General features: G+C 50.7%; 1 protein-coding gene across 1 annotated transcript in view; it reads left to right on the forward strand.

The window, feature by feature from the left end:
- Window positions 1–4,557: 4,557 nt before the first annotated feature.
- The window catches only part of SEL1L3 (SEL1L family member 3), a 714,608-nt gene continuing 699,543 nt past the window's right edge, over window positions 4,558–19,622 (forward strand). Inside the window, exon 1 of the mRNA XM_085642308.1 lies at window positions 4,558–5,271. Within this exon, the coding sequence (XP_085498434.1) occupies window positions 5,194–5,271 (78 nt within the window). The 5' untranslated portion in view covers window positions 4,558–5,193. The remainder of the gene's footprint in view (window positions 5,272–19,622) is intronic.

The following is a 19,622-nucleotide window of genomic DNA, read 5'->3' on the forward strand; positions in this document are numbered from 1 at the left end:
CGATAATATGTCAGAGATCCCTATTTTCCCTAGTCGGTTCTCTATTTTTTCCAATCTTTCCACTATTGCGAGGGTATAAGATCGCATAATCATCTCGATACTGTCCAAAAGTTTGCTGGCGTCTTTTATATTAGACCCATTATCTTTGAAGCTGTGTTTAGTACTGTGTTCCCCCTCTACATATACAGAAGTCAACAATGTTATAGGAACAGTATCCAATCCAGTCCCATCCTTAGGGGTTGCAGCGGATGTAGCCTTGGTACTAGGGGGGATGACCTTCTTCCCAAATTCAGTATAGCTCGTCTTCTGTTTAGTAGGTTCCATCCTATTACGTCTCTTCTTAGTAGGTGGTGGACCATACTTTGTAGATTGTACAACTTTCTTATGTCTTTGTCTTATAGACTTAAGAGGAGTGGGTGTCACAGCAGTCACAATTCCTGAAATACTGGATGGATCGTGTGATAGATTTGTGATATCTATTCCAGTAGAAGAAGTACTAGGTACTACGCATTCTCTCAACAAGAGAGGAACACCTTCTATACATAAGGTATCATCAGCAGGGGCTGGCACTGGGATGAGCTCATTTTGAAGAATGGCTGCGGGATTAGGCTCATACAGTGTCCTATTTTTAATGTTTTCTATAGAGCGTCTACGCTCAACTCGGCGCTCTGCGAGGGATAAATCTGTTGAGCCTCCGGATGGTGTTCTAGTAATATAGTTATCCAGGGTGCCATTCATCATAGTTCCCACTCTGTCAGCCACCGTTGTTATTGGACTCAACACAATCGTGGACATGTTAGTAACTACGCCGGGTAATTGTTATAGCAATAACGTATATTGTCAACTTACGATGCGTCGTTTTCGTATGGCTCTCAGTTTGCCCAGAGTGCTGTGCCCGGTCCGGTCTCGTTGGTCCTCGGAGGGCCACAGAGGGCCCGCCCTTTGCCCGGGCTTAGCCCGGCGCTAGCCCGCGCGCGTTCCCGCGACACGGGTAAAGGGTCCGTTTATCAAGCGCCACCAGGCGCGAATTCGCAGATTCCTCTTCCGGTATGGGTGTGCCGGGGAACCTGGGGGATGCAGTTCTCTCGCTCCTCGCTGCAGCCGCCAAAGATACCAGCGCGGCGGCGTGAGGGTGAAACACCAGGGCTGGAGCGCCAATCAGACAGGTAAAGAAATTAATTGTAGAGCTAGTAGGGCGCTATCACGGCTAACACCCGCTCTGCCGGTAAAGGGTCCGTTTATCAAGCGCCACCAGGCGCGAATTCGCAGATTCCTCTTCCGGTATGGGTGTGCCGGGGAACCTGGGGGATGCAGTTCTCTCGCTCCTCGCTGCAGCCGCCAAAGATACCAGCGCGGCGGCGTGAGGGTGAAACACCAGGGCTGGAGCGCCAATCAGACAGGTAAAGAAATTAATTGTAGAGCTAGTAAGGCGCTATCGCGGCTAACACCCACTCTGCCGGTAAAGGGACCGTTTATCAAGCACCACCAGGCGCGAATTCGCAGATTCCTCTTCCGGTATGGGTGTGCCGGGGAACCTGGGGGATGCAGTTCTCTCGCTCCTCGCTGCAGCCGCCAAAGATACCAGCGCGGCGGCGTGAGGGTGAAACACCAGGGCTGGAGCGCCAATCAGACAGGTAAAGAAATTAATTGTAGAGCTAGTAGGGCGCTATCATGGCTAACACCCGCTCTGCCGGTAAAGGGTCCGTTTATCAAGTGCCACCAGGCGCGAATTCGCAGATTCCTCTTCCGGTATGGGTGTGCCGGGGAACCTGGGGGATGCAGTTCTCTCGCTCCTCGCTGCAGCCGCCAAAGATACCAGCGCGGCGGCGTGAGGGTGAAACACCAGGGCTGGAGCGCCAATCAGACAGGTAAAGAAATTAATTGTAGAGCTAGTAGGGCGCTATCACGGCTAACCATTAGATAAATACGTCAGTTGGCTGAAAGGAAAAAGCTAAGATTTACGATTCACACATATTTGTATAATAAAAACAACAGACATTGTTCTCTGTGACGTGTTCTTTCAGGTAAAACACTAGAGAACTAACTTGGGCGCAGCCAATAGTTCTGATGTTGATCACCAGTCTTTTATGTTCATCAGTGCAAAAGAGTCGCAATTTACGATGCGCAATTTTCTTGGTCGTACATCTGGCCCTATGTCTATTGCTGAGTCAAAACTAGCAAAGTTTGAGTAGTAAAGGTAATTGTGAATGGCACTTGTAGCGCACAGGAGATGCCTATGTGCCCATTTATATTGTGTTTAAATAATGATTTGAATTGGTGATTTATTCAGTTTGAATTTTAATGCTTTTATTCTTAATTCTGAATGTTATAGTTAAGTATGACTGATCATGCTAAACCAGGAAGTTTTTATTTATAATTCTGCTATCATAAGAATAGTTTTAGTATAAAGTAGGAATTTTAGTAAAGGCACCTAGCACTTTGTTTTGACTATATTGCCCAGGTTTGACATTCATGGTTATAAAATTGCCTACTGGGATAGTTTAAATGCAATTAAATTAAACTGGAACAACAAGGTTCGAGCTCTGTAAAGCTTGAACATTAAAGCAGTCTCTCTCCAACACTCAACTGGGCAAAGTTGGTAGGATTATATTCCATAGTGGGTGGTTTAAAGTTGCGGATCATTATCATGCGACACATGACTCAGTTTAACGATTTCTCTTTTGAGGTTTAATGAAGTAAATCTTTGGTATTCCAATGGATTGATGATGGTATTTATTGATGATGTTTTACTTGGTGATAATATTTTGATGTATTGTAAGTTTTAATTAACTGAACAATAAAGTCTTACTTTCTACTGACTTAACCACTAGTTATACAAACAAACAAGCAAACAAACATGCACAAGTTATGCCCTCTCCTACTCCACACAACTAAACAGTATTGGCATCTTCCTTTTATACAATTTTCTGAGACAAGGCAAATCCATCCCTCGAGTCGAGGATATGGATAGCTCTATGCATTAGCGGCCTGTGGAGGAAGTGCTGCGGGGCAGTGGGGCGGGGCAGGGGAGGAGCAGGGTGGGGGTAGTAAACTACGGAATACGGCCCAACGGAGGTAAGTAAACAAATACATAAATAAAACGAATCTCGTTGCGTGTGCTGCATCGCATTTGGCAATTCAGCACGTGCAACGAAATTCGTTTTATTTGTTTTATTTATTTATTTGCGCCTCTACGGGCAGCTACTGGCTCATTGGCACCATCTGCGTATCTGTACAGTGCGTAAAGGTTAAGCCCTGTAAATCTTGCCTATTGTATTGTGTTTCCTTTTGGATTAAGAAACAGAAACCGGGGCCCCTACTTCCAGTGTTTCGGGCAGTGGGCGAAGTGCATTGAAAAAGTGTGCGTGTCGGGGCATGGTCTAAGACGTGGCTTAACCCCTTCAGTGCCCCGCCCTTTCCCCACCCTGTGCCGGCCCTTTCATTAGCGGGCGGGGTTCATGACGAGATAGTCTCGTCATGGGCACAGCGCAACCACGCTCCATGACGAGACCATCTCGTCATGGGCACTGAAGGAGTTAATAAAGCAAAATATTCTGTAACTTTTTTCGGTCTTTTACCTTCAGGTAACTACATATAAAACAATGGACAGCTTAAATGAAAACAATAATTTAAGTTAATCTGTGTAAAATGCTCCATCGTACATTATGAAATCTTTATTAGTTCGCGCACTGCAGAGGTCTGTGTCTGTAACCAGAGAGCTGCCGAACTAAACCCTGGTTGGAGCAGTGGAAACTAGTGACTTGTGTATGTTTAGTGCTACGAGGTCCCAGTCTGTGACATAAAGCACTGAGCATATGCAAGTCATTATTTTCAACTTGTGTAACACACAGAAGATAGGCTGCTATATATTGCGCCAAAAGGTTTAAGATGAAAAAAAGGGCTTCTAACATATAGATTTTATTAGTATCCAAACTGTGCATAGTGCAATTATTTTATAACTGTTCTTTAATAGCAAACTCTCTACAGCTCATCTGGCAACTCCCTTTTAATAGCACTCAAAATGCATGCAATACTGTGCCCAGTGCTTTAAATGGGCCGGTACTCACCGGTACTGAGTACCGGCACCTCCAAATTTTTTTGCCGTCAGTAGCGGCACTTCTCTGTAGCCAGGGAGAGTACCGGAACCCTGATCCACAGCACGGCATGCGCAGGTTAGGTTTCTCCTCCAGGACACATTCCGCTCTGCTTCCGAGGAGCATGTAATTATGTGTGTAATGGGTTAATCTGCCATAAACGCATTTCTTGTGTGTTTTGACATGTGCTGCAACTGGTACATAAGTCATTAGGTACGATCGTTTATTGCTCTTCGCATCGCCCCTAGCCCCGCCCACTTGCCACGCCTCTATTCTAATGAGTACCTGCACTTATTTTTTCCCATTTAAAGCACTGGTTATCAAGTAATTCCAATGCCAGCACCCACTTTCAAGCACCCTTTACAACTGCAGAATAACCAGTTGCGCACATTTACATTTCTTTCAGGTAGGCAGGCACCCCGACAGGAAGGCTTGATTAACTCTCTGACCCTCCTTCCGTTTCACAGCAGAGACTACCTGCCTTACACTTCAGCTGAAGCATTTCAACGGCTGTCTTTTCATGAAAAGTAGAGGAACTGTTTTTCCTAAATTAAAATAAGTATGGGCACATCTTGTTCCTCAGATCCCGCCTACTTCGACCACTGGTTTCGGGACGTGTATCTTTTCAGAAACTTTCAGGTGTTTTTCTCAGTGTGTCAGTGGTGCCTGTACCCACTTCAGCACACTACAGCTCCTCTGGCCCGTGGTGACATGCACAGCACCAGCGGTGCGTGGGCTCTGCTGCGCTAGGGCGCACCTGCTGAGGGGGATGAAGGGTCAGGGCGGCACAGGACTCTCCGTCTTCCCCCACCTCGCCGGGGGAGGGGCCACGACGGGCCCGGAAATAGGACCCGAGAGTGCCACTGGTAATCCACGTAAGAAGTAGTCGCCGGGGCAGAAAAGATGGCAGAGCGACGTGCCTTCTCCCTCCCTCTGAGGTAACCAGGCTGGGGGCCAGCACTCCCCTCCGGCAGGACATTGGCACTGCTGGAGGCGCCTAGAGCTGACTCGAGCTCACAGCGGCGCTTTGAGGAGAAAGGGCGATGCGAGGAGGATCCTGGGGCCGGTGACAGCGACACGGGAACAGCGCTCGAAAGAAATGATGCGGATTCTAGGAGCTCCGCGGTGCCCACGGGTGCCAACACTGCTGCTGCTGCTGCTGCTGCTGCTATGGCTGGTGAGGATAAACAGTGCATTCAGTTGAAACTCATTCTATGGCTGCAACACCCACACCCGGCCCCATTCTAGAATTGGCTCCCGTGTTTTCCCTTCCCTTCCTCGCCGGTGTCACTATTATCCGGACACGCTTCCCTGAGGTCTCGGCACCATGATTCCCAAATGATGATCCCTGTTATTCAGTTCCCGGGTCACCGTCCTCCACTGCTGGCTGAAGCAGTTATACCTGTTTAAAGACATGTGCAGAGCAACGCTCCCCTTCCGCCTCCATTCCACAGCATGAGTGACGCGGCGCCCGTCTACATGCATGCCATCACTCACAGTGAAAGCCACTTTTTGTTTAGGGCAACACTTTGTAGCTTCCCCCACTTACGTCATCTGCTTTAATGCAAGTTAATAAGGGGAGTACATTTATTACTTTAGTGTATTTCTGAACCGTCCTTTTTACTGTTCCCCAAATGGTGATATTCATGTGCCTGGACACAAGCAACAGGTGCTCACAATATGAAGTGAGAGCAGCGCAGGGTAGAAAAACAGACAGTAGACAACAGAGGGCACAGTGGTCAAGGAGGAGCATAGGGCAAAAAAACGGGAACCTAGAGTGTGACCTATTCACCCGATCAGTGAGGTAGTGAATTACGAGCTGTATGTAAACAGATTGTCAATATTGGAAGGGTGTAAACCTCACCAACTTTTGGGATGGCACAATACTACATTGTCAGTTTTTGACTTCTGCCAGTTATATGAATAGCACTTCAACGCCTTTTACCACATGTCTACAAAACAAAGATGCATACTGAACATTTAGAAAACAGCCGTTTTGTGAACTGGCGAGGTAAGGTCCCACATGTGTACCCAGCTCCTTTGATAATCGCATCAGGGTCGGCCTAACAGCATGTGCGTCAGGCCCGGTTCCAGGAATGTATATCTGGATGTGCCGAGGGTGCGTTTGGATGGGCCAATGTGTGCCCAATTTTTGACAATTCTGGAGGTAACCCGCACGCTCCAGATTTACATTATATTTTCTTCCAGACAGTCGTACAGAGCATGGGAGAGCTATTTGAGAGTAGAAGCAAATGTCTATACTGGTCAGGGCCAACCCTCATAATTTCCAACAAGCCAGGCTTCAATAAAAGCACCTGGAGACCGAGCACATTGTAATAGTAGTTCAACTTTAAATAAGTCCCTGTAACCCCACCCAAACCTTTGCACCATTGCACTAGGAAGACTGGCTATGCTCCTTGCAATTTGCCCAATACCTAGTTCTTTGCACACTGTGATCTTTGTAACTGTTTATTTTCATGGCGTTCTTTTTATTTTATCGAGAAAAAAGTTTAAAAAACAGCTACACAGTTGGAACAAAAGAAAGCAGTATTCTTGATACCTGAGAGCAGTTTTCATGCCTGGCAATTGTAAAACTGGGAGCTGAGGTCAAAGAGGCCACCTTCTGCCCGGTATCACACAGAGAGCCCCAGAGATACAACGGCCCTCTTTGTTTACCCCGGGACACCATGGTCTTACAGAGGAGGGCCGCTTGTGCAGCCCCTTCTGTCATACTGATAGCGCTGGCGCTCATGCAGAGCCAGTGCTATCTTCAGCGCTCATTCCCTCATTTTCATGGGAGCATGGTCTCGTGCAAATGAGGGCATTACATTATCTCTTCGCCCCATCCATATCCTGTATGTGGGCACAGGGGCACAAAAAGTCCCTCAGGATGCACACTGACAATATGCCACAAACACTTTTCTGCACAGTCTGTGCGCCTCCTTAAGCCAGCCTTCTGGAGGGTGCTAAGGGGCTACCATGGACCCCCTCCCCCCAGACATTGCCCTGCAGGCAGGTGCAGCCACTACCTCGACCTGTCTGCAAGGGGATCTCTCTTCCCTCTTTAAACTGCAGACAGCATGCCACCTGCATTGTAAAACATATGATTTCTAAACTTATAAACAACTATTCTGTATTTTACTGAAAATGCTGCCCCCAGGGCTAGAGCGGGATCTCGGCAGCCCTGAGAACAACTCATTAATTGTAACAGGGTGCACTGTCCCAATTTGTGCCTAGAGCACCTGTTTAAAGGTGCGCAAACAGGGACAGTATGTAATAGTAATAAATCCACATAGAGGATAAAGTTCAAGAGTAGTTTGATGGAGCAGCCACCTTCTGAAGAGCAGAAGAGTAACTGAATAGAAACTGCTCTCAGAATGTGGAACGAATAACAACATATTCAAAAGGATACAGACCAAGCATTACAGATACAGTGGGAAAGCAGTCATGGCAATAGAATACATAAGAAAGAAACATTCTACTACCACACAGTGCTCCTTATTTGTAATACAGGCCCTGTTGTTCTTTAAAAACTCACTTACAAACTCAGCAATACATACGTTTGCGGTGAGCTCCATTTCATGCACTAAATGGTAAAATACTGTTTCCATTCAATGTGTGACGGCAAGATATGAGGACAGAAGGTAATGTTGAAAAGGTGCTCTCACAGGCTGTACTCACAATCCCTATAACAGGTGCATATACCTACATTTCATGAAGTACTGGAAAAGCTTCAGCATAATCATGCATCAGTCCACAAATGGTGGCAATATTGGCACCAGTGTAGCTCCTTGAGGTGAGGTGAGTTATTTGTCTTCAGGGTGTGGAAGCTTGAGGTGGTGACAGCACTGACTTGGACTGCCATGTCGAGTTTGCAGTAGGTGGCGATCCTGAGGTCCTTGGCATGGGTGATAGGGGTGGGAGTAGGTCCTAGCTCTGTTGGCTAGCAGTGCAGTCGCACGGAGAAGAGCTCAACCCAAAGATCACGACTTCAGTCTTCTCATTGTATAGGTCCAGGCAGTTGGACTTCATTCATCATTCATTGGTCACTGTGATATATTTATTCTAGGCAGATTCAACTAAGAATGGGAGCTTGGGGGGCAGCCGAGCACAGCGAGGTCTGCCCCCCGGGCGGATTGGGAGGGCGGAGGGGGGGAGTGGCCGTAGCGGCCATTTTCAAGGTTTTTGGGCTACATTTGGGGATAGCCCAAATGTAGCCCAATTTTGTAAAAGATAGCCCAAAGGCTATATAACGTTATTTCGCGCTAACCCAGCCACCATTTTAGGTTTGGTGACCTGGTGGCTGGGAGCGCTTGTGAGGGCAGGTTTTTTGGCCCCTCCCGCCCACCCTACGTTTTGGGGGTTTTTGGGGGTGTTTTTTCGGGCGGAATGCTTGGAAGTTGGGGTGTTTCGTAGGCAGCATTTGTTGGAACAGGTACATAGGGGCAGTTTTGTTGTATTGTCGTTTGGAACAGGTGCAAGCGGGGTGGTTGACAGTTGGCCGGGATTGGCTGGAGTTTGTTGTTATAGTTTTGGTAGTTTGTGAGCAGGAACAGGGAAAGGGTAACTAGGTTGGATAAGTTCAGATTATAGGTTGGTTAGTTCCAGTAGCACAAAGACAAGTAGGGGGTACGGTCAGGGGAGTTTAGGAGTTGGAAAGGCCAGATTGGGTAGGATTGGGTTATATGATGGTTATGTAATGTTATGTTGTATTTTGTGGGATGGAGGAACTGATGTGGGGATCGTAGGGGTGGGGGAAAGAACAAGGGGGCAGGAAATTCTTGTATAGTGAGGTTTTAGTTTTGTAAGGCAGTGGCCAAGGAAATAAATTGTGATATGCACCTGTTTCAATAAAGCGGCCTTTTTCACACACAATAAAGTGGACTAGTGTCGGCTTGCCCCCCCCCCCCCCACCCCCTTAATCTCCCAAGAGACAAGCACTGAGAGCTTGTTGGGCTTTCAGATTTTGAGGTCCTGTTTGTGAATTGTGAAAGTTTGTGCTTGTGTATCTCTAGTATATGGGATCCACTTGTGTAAATGTGTAGTTTGAGTGAGTATTGTATGTATGTGTGTGTCTGTGGTGTTTATGCGCACGTGTCTGCCATGGCTATTCTGTTGTAGGTGTTTCTGTGTGCAGCGTTCGTTTGAGCCTGGTCTGAGTGTGCTTCTGTGTTGTGTGTCTGAGTAAAGACACGGTTTTTAGGCATGTGGTGGGTACATGTATGTGGTGTGCTTTGCGTTAGTTAAACACTGGATGGGTGTACAAAATTAAATTGATAACATTACAATAACTTATGTGAGGCAAGTAGTCAGTATGTATTTTCTGAATGTGTATGTGATGCAGCTTTGAGTCCTAAAGGTTGAAGGAGCACTCGCTCTGCAGCCTCTGTGCACAAATCCTCAGCAGGGCGACCTCTCACTGTAACAGTGAGCCTTATCAACCTAGGGCTATGCAGTGAAATGTAAAAAGTAACCAAACACTATTTAGCAGATGTGACCAAATAGAACAGATGAAATCTTGTCTTAAAAATTGTACATATTCATTTTAACGTAGTTGGACTAAAGTATGCCTTGTGATGTACACAGAGACTGTCCATCTATTTGAAATCATACTTTGTTTGCAGCAAATGTTTAGCAATATCAATTTTAAAATATACCTGTGGAATTATTTTTTTAGTTCTGAGTTACGTTTGGATAATTTGCCTTAATGCCACCATGTGTATATATCATGCCAAATCGCATAACTCTTGATAGCTCTTTATTGAACTGAATTTTGATCAGTACCATTACTAGTACATGTGAAGAGTCAAGTCATTTTAAACAGGGCCACTGAAATTATGTGGCAGGGGAGGATCAAATTATGTGTCAGATTTTACTAAATCATGCAGCAAGGAAAGACACATAATGTGGCATAATGAGGCACATTTTGTGATAGTATTACTTCATTACTTTGTCATTTTTTTACACTTTGTTGGAAGGCGTTCCCCGGGGAGGCTGCGGAGTGTGTTCCTGACCCCCCTGAGGCCCACCTTTCCCAGAATTAGGCCGAGCAAGAGCAGAGAGACCCTTCCTGGAAGGGTCTCGCACCTAGGATCGCACGCGCTGCGCTTACTCTCTCTTCGGATAGAGGGACACCACACAGTAGGTCGTTTATAAGGCAATAAGTTTTTATCGGTAGTTGTCAGGGATCTTTATGATCCGGCAGGCAGGTGCAAAAGTAAATGCCACAAGCGGCAGCGATCTTGTGATGAGGGAAAAGGGGTAGCGGGACAGTCTTTGAATCAGTGTCTCTGCGAGTTATCCGGCGCACAGCTCTCAATCCTCGAGCTGAGGGGATGTTGCTTCTCTCGGCGAACTCTGCCGATTCTCTTGGAGGAACGGGCCGCGAGTCACTCAGCAGGCACCGGAGGGTCTTAGTTCAGGGAGCCGCGACGGCGTCAGCAGGGCTCAGATGGATCAGAGTTCGGGGAGCCACGACGGCGTCAGCAGGGCTCAGATGGTTCAGGGTTCGGGGAGCTGCGACGGCGTCAGCAGGGCTCAGATGGTTTCAGAGTTCGGGGAGCCGCGACAGCGTCCGCAGGGCTCAGGTGGTTTCAGAGTTCGGATAGCGATCTTCTGTTCGGTGAGCGATCGAGCCGCGACCAGGTCAGCAGGCTCTCGTCAGTCCAGGTCTTCTCTGCCTCTCGTCCCTTCAGCACCCCTTGTTATACTCCCCTTCCTCTTTGAAGTCCGGAGTCCTCGCGGAGAGGGGTCTGGTGCCTGGGGGGCGGTGTGTCGGGGTTTCCTGTCGCTCAGCCCCTTGATCTGTTCAGATGTGTCCGGGAGGGACTCCAGACGCCCAGCAGGAGAGGCGCCGCTCACCGGGGGCCTGGTGGCCGATCGAAACCTCCCTCGGGGAAGAGACCAGAGGTGTGACAGAGTCGGCGCCTCTCGGTCTGGTTTGGGGGGGGTGTCGTTCTCCCTCGGCCGGGCATGCGTGTTGGGGATTTGGTCGGCCCTCGGGATGTTGGTCCACGGAAGCCGAAAGGCCGTGCCCACGAGGTTCGGCGTGTTTGTAGTGTGACTTGCTGGTCGGGAGGGCCCACGCCACGAGGCCGGTCTCACACGTGCCCCCCCCAGCTGAAAGACGGGGAGAACTACCCATCCACTTGGGAGTTCTCCTCGCTGAAGCGGAAGAATCGGGACAGGCCGTCCGCGTTGGCGTGGTCAGTCTCGGGGCGATGTTCCACAGTGAAATCCATCCCCTGGAGAGAGATGGACCAGCGTAGCAGCTTGGGGTTTTCCCCTCGCATCTGCATCAACCACCGCAGGGGTCGATGATCCGTTTGCACTCGGAAGTGTGTTCCGAACAGGTAGGGCAGTAGCTTTTTGAGGGCCCAGACTACGGCGAACGTCTCTCATTCAATTGTGCTCCACCGCTGTTCCCGGGGCAGTAACCTTCGGCTGATTAAGGCTATGGGCTGATCTATGCCTTTGTCGTCATATTGTGAGAGGACTGCCCCGATGCCGTGTTCCGAGGCGTCCGTCTGGACTACAAACTCCTGGGCGTAGTCGGGTGCTTTGAGTACTGGAGCCGCGCACATTGCGGCCTTTAGGGTGTCGAACGCCTTCTGGCAGGCGGGAGTCCAGTGTATTTTCTTGGGGTGTTTTTTGGAGGTTAGTTCTTTGAGAGGGCCGGCGATGCTGCCATAGTTTTTAATAAACCTTCGGTAGTAGCCGGTGAGGCCCAGGAAGGCTCGGACTTCCGTTTGGGTTGCAGGGGGTTCCCAAGACAAGATGGCGTCGATCTTCGGCTGGAGGGGGGCGACCTGCCCACTCCCCACCTGGTGTACCAGATAAGTTACGGAGCCGTGCTCAATTTGACATTTGCTAGCTTTGATGGTGAGGCCGGCCCGGCGTAGAGCCAGCAGGACTTGACGGAGGTGCTGGAGGTGCTCGGTCCATTGGGAGCTGAAGACTGCTATGTCGTCAAGGTATGCTGCGCTGAACCCCTCTAGTCCGGCCAGGACCCTGTTCACCAGCCGCTGGAAGGTGGCCGGGGCATTTTTCATTCCAAACGGCATCACTCTAAAGCGGTAGTGCCCATCCGGAGTGGAGAAGGCGGAGCGCTCCTTGGCTCCCTCGGTGAGGGCAATCTGCCAGTACCCACTGGTCAGGTCGAAGGTGCTGAGGTAGCAGGCGGCCCCAAGGCGGTCAATGAGTTCGTCGGCACGGGGGATAGGATGAGCGTCTGCTCGGGTGACCGCATTGAGGCCTCGGTAGTCCACGCAGAATCTCAGCTCGGGGGCAACACCCGGGGTAGTCGCTTTCGGAACCAGGACTACCGGGCTGGCCCAGGGGCTGTCGGAGGGTTCAATCACCCCGAGGTCTAACATCTTTGCCACCTCGGTCTGGATGCAGGTCCGGACCCGATCAGGGACCCGGTAGGCCCGATGTCTCACGGGCGGGCTGTCTCCGGTGTCCACGTCGTGGACACACCAGCTGGTGACCCCGGGGGTCAGGGAGAAGAGATCCGCGAACTGCCCTAGTAGCTGGCGGCAGTCGTCGGTCTGTTGGGCTGTGAGGGCGGTCGACAGTCTCACTCCTTCCACGGATCCATCGGTTTCCTTCGCCCCCAGGGGGTCTGGGAGGGGCTCGGTGTCTTCTTCGGCCCCATCGTCGGTGGCTAGGAGTAGACTTAATTCGGTCCGTACAAAGTGGGGCTTGAGGCGGTTCACGCGGAGAACCCGGAGGGGGTTCCGCGGGGACTGCACATCGATGAGATAGGTGACTTGGCTCTTCCGCTCGATCACCTTGTAGGGCCCAGTCCATTTATCTTGGAGAGCGCAGGGTCTCACCGGGGCCATGACCCAGACTTGTTGGCCCGGCTGAAACTCGACCAGCATAGCATTCTGGTCATACCAGCGCTTCATCTCTTCTTGACTGGCCTCGAGGTTTGCTTCTGCGAGTTCCCTGAATTTTCGGGTCTGGTTGCGGAGCGCCAAGATGTAACGGAACACGTCCGGAGGGGTCCCCCGGGGGGTTGCTTCCCACCCCTCTTTGACCAGGCTCAGGGGTCCTCGGACGGGGTGTCCGTATAACAGTTCGAATGGGCTGAATCCCAGGGATTTTTGGGGAACCTCCCGGTAGGCGAACAGGAGACATGGGAGGAGGACGTCCCACCTCCGGCGTAGGGGTTCCTCGAGGCCCATGATCATCCCTTTCAGTGTCTTGTTAAAGCGCTCGACTAGGCCGTTTCCTTGGGGGTGGTACGGGGTGGTGAATTTGTACGATACTCCGCACTGCTGCCAGAGGGACTTCATATAGCGGGAGATAAAGTTTGTACCCCGGTCACTCACGACTTCGCGGGGGAACCCCATGCGGGAGAAGATCCCCATCAAGGCCCGGCCCACCACGGGGGCCGTCACGGTGCGGAGAGGGATGGCTTCGGGGTAACGGGTGGCATGGTCCACCAGGACGAGGATGAATCGGTGGCCCTGGGCGGTCTTGGGGTCCAGGGGTCCGACAATGTCGATTCCTACCCGCTCAAAAGGGGTACTGACGACGAGGAAGGGTTGGAGCGGAGCCTTGCGCTTGCCCCCACTCTTTCCGCTGGCCTGGCACGTGGGGCAGGACTTGCAGTGGGCCTCCACATTTGCTCGCATCTTGAGCCAATAGAAGTGGGTGACGAGTCGCTGGTAGGTCTTATCCCGGCCTAAGTGTCCGGCCAGGGGTACATCATGGGCCAGGCCCAGGAGAAGACTTCGGAAGCGTAGGGGTACTACTAGTACTCGGGCCGATCCCAATTCGGCCAACTTCTGTTCGCTGTAAAGCAGTCCGTTCTCCCAGTATACCCAGTGGGTGCCAGTCCGGTCGCCGGCTGCTTGGGCCTCGGCCTGTTGTCGGGGTCCAATGAGGGACGGGCAGGTGGATTGTTCTTGGCAGAACTCTTCACGGGAGGGGCCCCCTTCGCAGGGCCACGGGGCCAGTTCTGTCAAGTCCCCGAGTTTGGTCAGGGCTTCGGGGTCGGAAGGCCCGGATTCTTCGCCGGGAGCGGTTGGTTCGTCCAGAAGGGGGTTGTTGGACTCTGGTGGTGTATTCTGGCTCTCGGGGATAGTGGCGGTGCTCAGGGGCCTGGCCTCTCCCCCCTCGGAGGAAGGCGCCCGGAGAGTCATTGAGCGCGTGGTGGCGCATACCCACTCGGGTAGGCCCATCATCTCGAGGTGGGCCCTTCGTTCCACTTGTCCCCACGGGGAGTTCTCCAGGTCGTTGCCCAGGAGGCAGTCCACGGGCTGGGAGGTTCGGACCGCTACTTTTAACTTGCCGGTGACTCCCCCCCATTCGAAGGGGACTAGGGCCATCCGGCAGAGGCTCTCGGAATTGTCTGATGATATGACGGGGCAAAAGGCGTCAGGCAGGATCTGATCCTCGGAAATCAGGTGACAATGGACCGCCGTGACACTCGCCCCCGTGTCCCGGAGCCCCTCGATGCGGTGACCGTTGACCGTTACCTGCTGTCGGTACTTCTTCGTGTTGGCGGGCAGGGGCGTTCCGGGGACCATCTCCCGGTCCCCTAGGGAGACCAAGGCCATGGCGGCTGGTTCCCATTCTTCGGAGTCTTCCATCTCTTCCCCCAGGGCTACAGAGGCCATCTGTCGAGCCGGCGGGGTTGTGGTGGCGGTCCGCTGGTACAGGGGACACTGAGGGTCACTGGCATAGTGTCCGGTCTGCTGGCAGCGGAAACAGGTGATCCTCATTTGGGGCCCCGGCCTACCGGGTGGCCCGGTGCTGGCCGGAGGTGGTGCTGGAAAGGGTGGAGATTGTCCTCTGGGAGGGCTGAGCGGGGATCCCCCCGGGAGCTCCCTTGGCCGGCCTTGGTTCCCTCTGGCCCTCTGGCGGGGGGGTCCCTGACTGTGGCGACCGTAGTCTCCCACGGGGCCCCGGGAGGTCCGGGTGTTCACCCACCGGTCAGCCTCGACTGCCAGTTTCCGAGGGTCTGTGAGTTTGCTGTCCAGGAGGTGCTGGCGCAGCTCTACGAAGCAATTAGCGGCCAAGTGTTCCCATGCGATTAGGTCGAACAGCTCCTCAAAGGTGGAGACCTTGCTGCCCTTGATCCATCCGTCCAAGGCCCGGCTGTAAAAGTTCACGTACTCCACCCAGGTGGTACCGGGTATCTTTTTGCAGTCTCTAAACCGTTGCCGGTACATTTCAGGGGTGAGCCCATATCTGGCTACCAGGGCCTCTTTCATGTGACTGTAGGAGTTCATTACCGTGGAGGGCAGGTCCAGCAGGGTATCTCTCCCCTCACTCAGGAACCGGCCCCACAGCCCAGCCCCCCAGTCTTTCTGCGGGACTCGGTGGGAGGTCATGGCGACTTCGTAGGCCTTGAACCATTGCTGAATGTCGTCGTTCTTATAATATTCTCTCACCACATCTTTGGGGATGTGGACCTTCGGTTCCACGGTGGAGGAGATGGGTTGGGTTTCCGAGGGTCGGGCCTCCGCCCTCTTGGCCTTGAGCTCGATTTCTTTTAGGCTACGTTCGTGCTCTAGTTGGAGTTTCTTTTCTTCGTGTTCTCTCTGTCGTTTCTTTTCCTCTAGTTCTCCTTGTAGGCGTAACTGTTCCACTGCCAGTTTATTCTCAGCCAGTTTTATCTCTCCTTCGATTTTTAGTTTTGCTAGTTCCAGTTCGTGGTTGCGACCTCTTTCTCGGTCCGCTAGTTCCTCTGGGGATAGGCCCCCCTCGGGGGCGCCGTTCCTCCCCGGGCTGCTTCGTGGTTCGTTGGGGGTTTCTCCTTCTGTTTGTGTCCGGGGAGCTTCTGCCTCGACCCAGGTTTTTAATGCCCCCTGGAAGTCCTCTTTCGTGCTCAGTCCGGTGGTAGCGATTCCAAAGTCTTTGCAAAATTGTTTCAGTTCTCGGTGCGTATAAGATTCTAACTGGTCTTTTTGAAATGCCGTGCTTGGGTTGGTGCCTGCGGCACCTAGGGAAGTTTCTCCTTCCATTCTTCTCGGTAGTGCGTCAGCCGTCTACTGCACGATCTCTAGGTGTTGGCTCGGATCCCGTCGTCTGCCACCAAATGTTGGAAGGCGTTCCCCGGGGAGGCTACGGAGTGTGTTCCTGACCCCCCTGAGGCCCACCTTTCCCAGAATTAGGCCGAGCAAGAGCAGAGAGACCCTTCCTGGAAGGGTCTCGCACCTAGGATCGCACGCGCTGCGCTTACTCTCTCTTCGGATAGAGGGACACCACACAGTAGGCCGTTTATAAGGCAATACGTTTTTATCGGTAGTTGTCAGGGATCTTTATGATCCGGCAGGCAGGTGCAAAAGTAAATGCCACAAGCGGCAGCGATCTTGTGATGAGGGAAAAGGGGTAGCGGGACAGTCTTTGAATCAGTGTCTCTGCGAGTTATCCGGCGCACAGCTCTCAATCCTCGAGCTGAGGGGATGTTGCTTCTCTCGGCGATCTCTGCCGATTCTCTTGGAGGAACGGGCCGCGAGTCACTCAGCAGGCACCGGAGGGTCTTAGTTCAGGGAGCCGCGACGGCGTCAGCAGGGCTCAGATGGATCAGAGTTCAGGGAGCCGCGACGGCGTCAGCAGGGCTCAGATGGTTCAGGGTTCGGGGAGCCGCGACTGCGTCAGCAGGGCTCAGATGGTTTCAGAGTTCGGGGAGCCGCGACAGCGTCCGCAGGGCTCAGGTGGTTTCAGAGTTCGGATAGCGATCTTCTGTTCGGTGAGCGATCGAGCCGCGACCAGGTCAGCAGGCTCTCGTCAGTCCAGGTCTTCTCTGCCTCTCGTCCCTTCAGCACCCCTTGTTATACTCCCCTTCCTCTTTGAAGTCCGGAGTCCTCGCGGAGAGGGGTCTGGTGCCTGGGGGGCGGTGTGTCGGGGTTTCCTGTCGCTCAGCCCCTTGATCTGTTCAGATGTGTCCGGGAGGGACTCCAGACGCCCAGCAGGAGAGGCGCCGCTCACCGGGGGCCTGGTGGCCGATCGAAACCTCCCTCGGGGAAGAGACCAGAGGTGTGACAGAGTCGGCGCCTCTTGGTCTGGTTTGGGGGGGGTGTCGTTCTCCCTCGGCCGGGCATGCGTGTTGGGGATCTGGTCGGCCCTCGGGATGTTGGTCCACGGAAGCCGAAAGGCCGTGCCCACGAGGTTCGGCGTGTTTGTAGTGTGACTTGCTGGTCGGGAGGGCCCACGCCACGAGGCCGGTCTCACACACTTGTTATCACTATCTGGGCATAGGTTCAGTAGTACAAGTTTACTACCCAAGTATAGCAATAAGCAGCAGAAAAGTGGTCAGTCAGCTTTTCGAAGGAACTTCAACTATGCTACAACAGGTATTGCAGTATTTTTAGCAACGTTTCATCTTTTTGAGCTATTCATTTTTTACATTTTTTTTACAGATTATGTATCAGATAATAGATTATGTGGCAAATGCGGCAAATCCATAATTATGCAGAAAACATCATAGCTGCAAAATCTAAATTTCTTACTTGAGATAAAACAGTTATTTACTTTAGCACGGCATCTGGCAGAGAAAAGATAGACACATACATTCTAGTAGGCATTGTAATTCCACATTTTGGCTGCTCATCCAATGAGACATGAACTGCCATTATCTGAATAGTATAATGCATTCCCTATTCTACACGATATTACTGTGTGCATTCTACACAAGCTAAACTACATAACACTCTCAGAACTCCCACACAGAAACAAACATAATTGGGGTGCAGAGGGCTGTTCATAACCCTGGGCCCTGGTACCACTGCACCTGCTGCATCATTGGCAGGTAAATCCCTGTCCCCTCTTCAACACACACCTCCCCACTTCAGCTTGCCTCAGACATGAGATAGGGTTGCCAACGAGCTGTTTTCTTTTTACCGGCATGACCAATATTTTAATATCTCAGCTAGTACAAAAATAGAGAAAATCATTTAAAGCTGGTATCGGTCTCCCTATCAATTCATAATTAAAACTGTTCTTATTGAAACAATGTACTTTAAAATGTATTCTAGAGGTTCCTTGATGACCCTTGACTGATAATTAAAGTAAGCAAAGTAAAAAAAAATCAAAGCGTTTGGCTATAGACATGGAGGAAGCACTTAACAGGTCCCTACTCTGTGGCCTCTCCTCCTATGTTTGGGTGGGCCTGGCCCACCAGGCCAACCTACTAGAACCGGCCCGATGTGCGTACTAGGCCCACGCACAGGGCACCGTCTTTTAAATGGGCGCAGGAGCTCTCTGCAGCAGTCTTCATATCACTTGGGTCCTAAAAAAGTTTGATTAAATACTTTTTATGAAGCCTGTAGGCACCCTTGTCTGTTTTGTATTTGTTTTTCTTTTCAAGGCGCTCCTTAATCTTGCCCCCTCACCTTCCTCCTTCTCCCAAATCTTCAATACATAGAGAATTGAAGATGACAAGAGGGAGAGGGAGCCACATTTTGTTTTACCCAGGCTCCCTCTGAGCAAAGGCCAGCTCTGAATCACATGCTGGAATGCAAAAAGTAGCATACAGTGTAGGGTGGCCCTGTATTCTGGCTGGAAAATGAAGAGTGTAAATGAGAAGTGTTACAACTCCCTGCAGAGTAATAAATAAAAAGATAACTTTAAATTTAGCAAGTATAATTGAAGATCTTTGAATTTTTTTTACCGTTTACAATTGTTTTCTAAGCATCACATGTGCATATTTAAGATAGGCTGGACTAATTAATGTATATCTGTCCTCAAATTGTATAAAAACTATTTATATGTTGAATGGAGTCGTTCTGTATATTTGTAACAAAGTCATTACGTGCACTCCAATGATCAGTATGATAAAAAATAATTCATACAAAAATTAAAAGACAATTCTTCATGCCATTTAAACTACTCCTAGGAAAAGACAGGCTTCTTTGAGTCCTATATTAATTCCTATTCAACGGTTACTAATAGCCAGATTAGGTTCATGTCATTCAATGCATTTGTAAACGAAGTGTCCATATATTGAATAATGGAGCTGTTAGCTCCATACAGTTAAATAGTAGACAGACTACATTAGACCCTCTAAACAGACCGCGTCTTTATTTTGTGAAACTTGCTATACAGGGACTACATAACTTAAAGTTACAGCCGACTGCCTCGAAACAGCCCAAGCTGCACCTATACCACGGTGAAGCATGTGTTATGAAACCAGGCAACGATATGGAAGATTTGTATTAAATGGATTTAAATGAAACAATAAACATTTTAACTGCATGTATTCTTGTTTCTATAAGAGTAGATTAAGAAGCTCAAGAGACTTTACCCTGACATAGGACTGGTGTTTCTGCCCCTTTAGTGATTCACTTACCTATGTTCTGAGCACTATGGCCATTTCAATTACAGGCCTAGGGCACAGCACACAGGCTGCATCACCTGACAAGAATCTGTTATATCCTTGCCAGGAGCTTACCTGAGGCAGGGAGTGCTGACAAGACGGTGTTCCTAGTGCACCATCAGGCAGTACTCTTTGGACACTGCGAGGGCACCATTGCTACTTAGAGCATGATAGGTTTTATTCTGTTGCAGTCC

Source organism: Triturus cristatus, chromosome 2_2, assembly GCF_964204655.1.
Source record: "Triturus cristatus chromosome 2_2, aTriCri1.1, whole genome shotgun sequence".
Taxonomy (NCBI): Eukaryota; Metazoa; Chordata; class Amphibia; order Caudata; family Salamandridae; genus Triturus; species Triturus cristatus.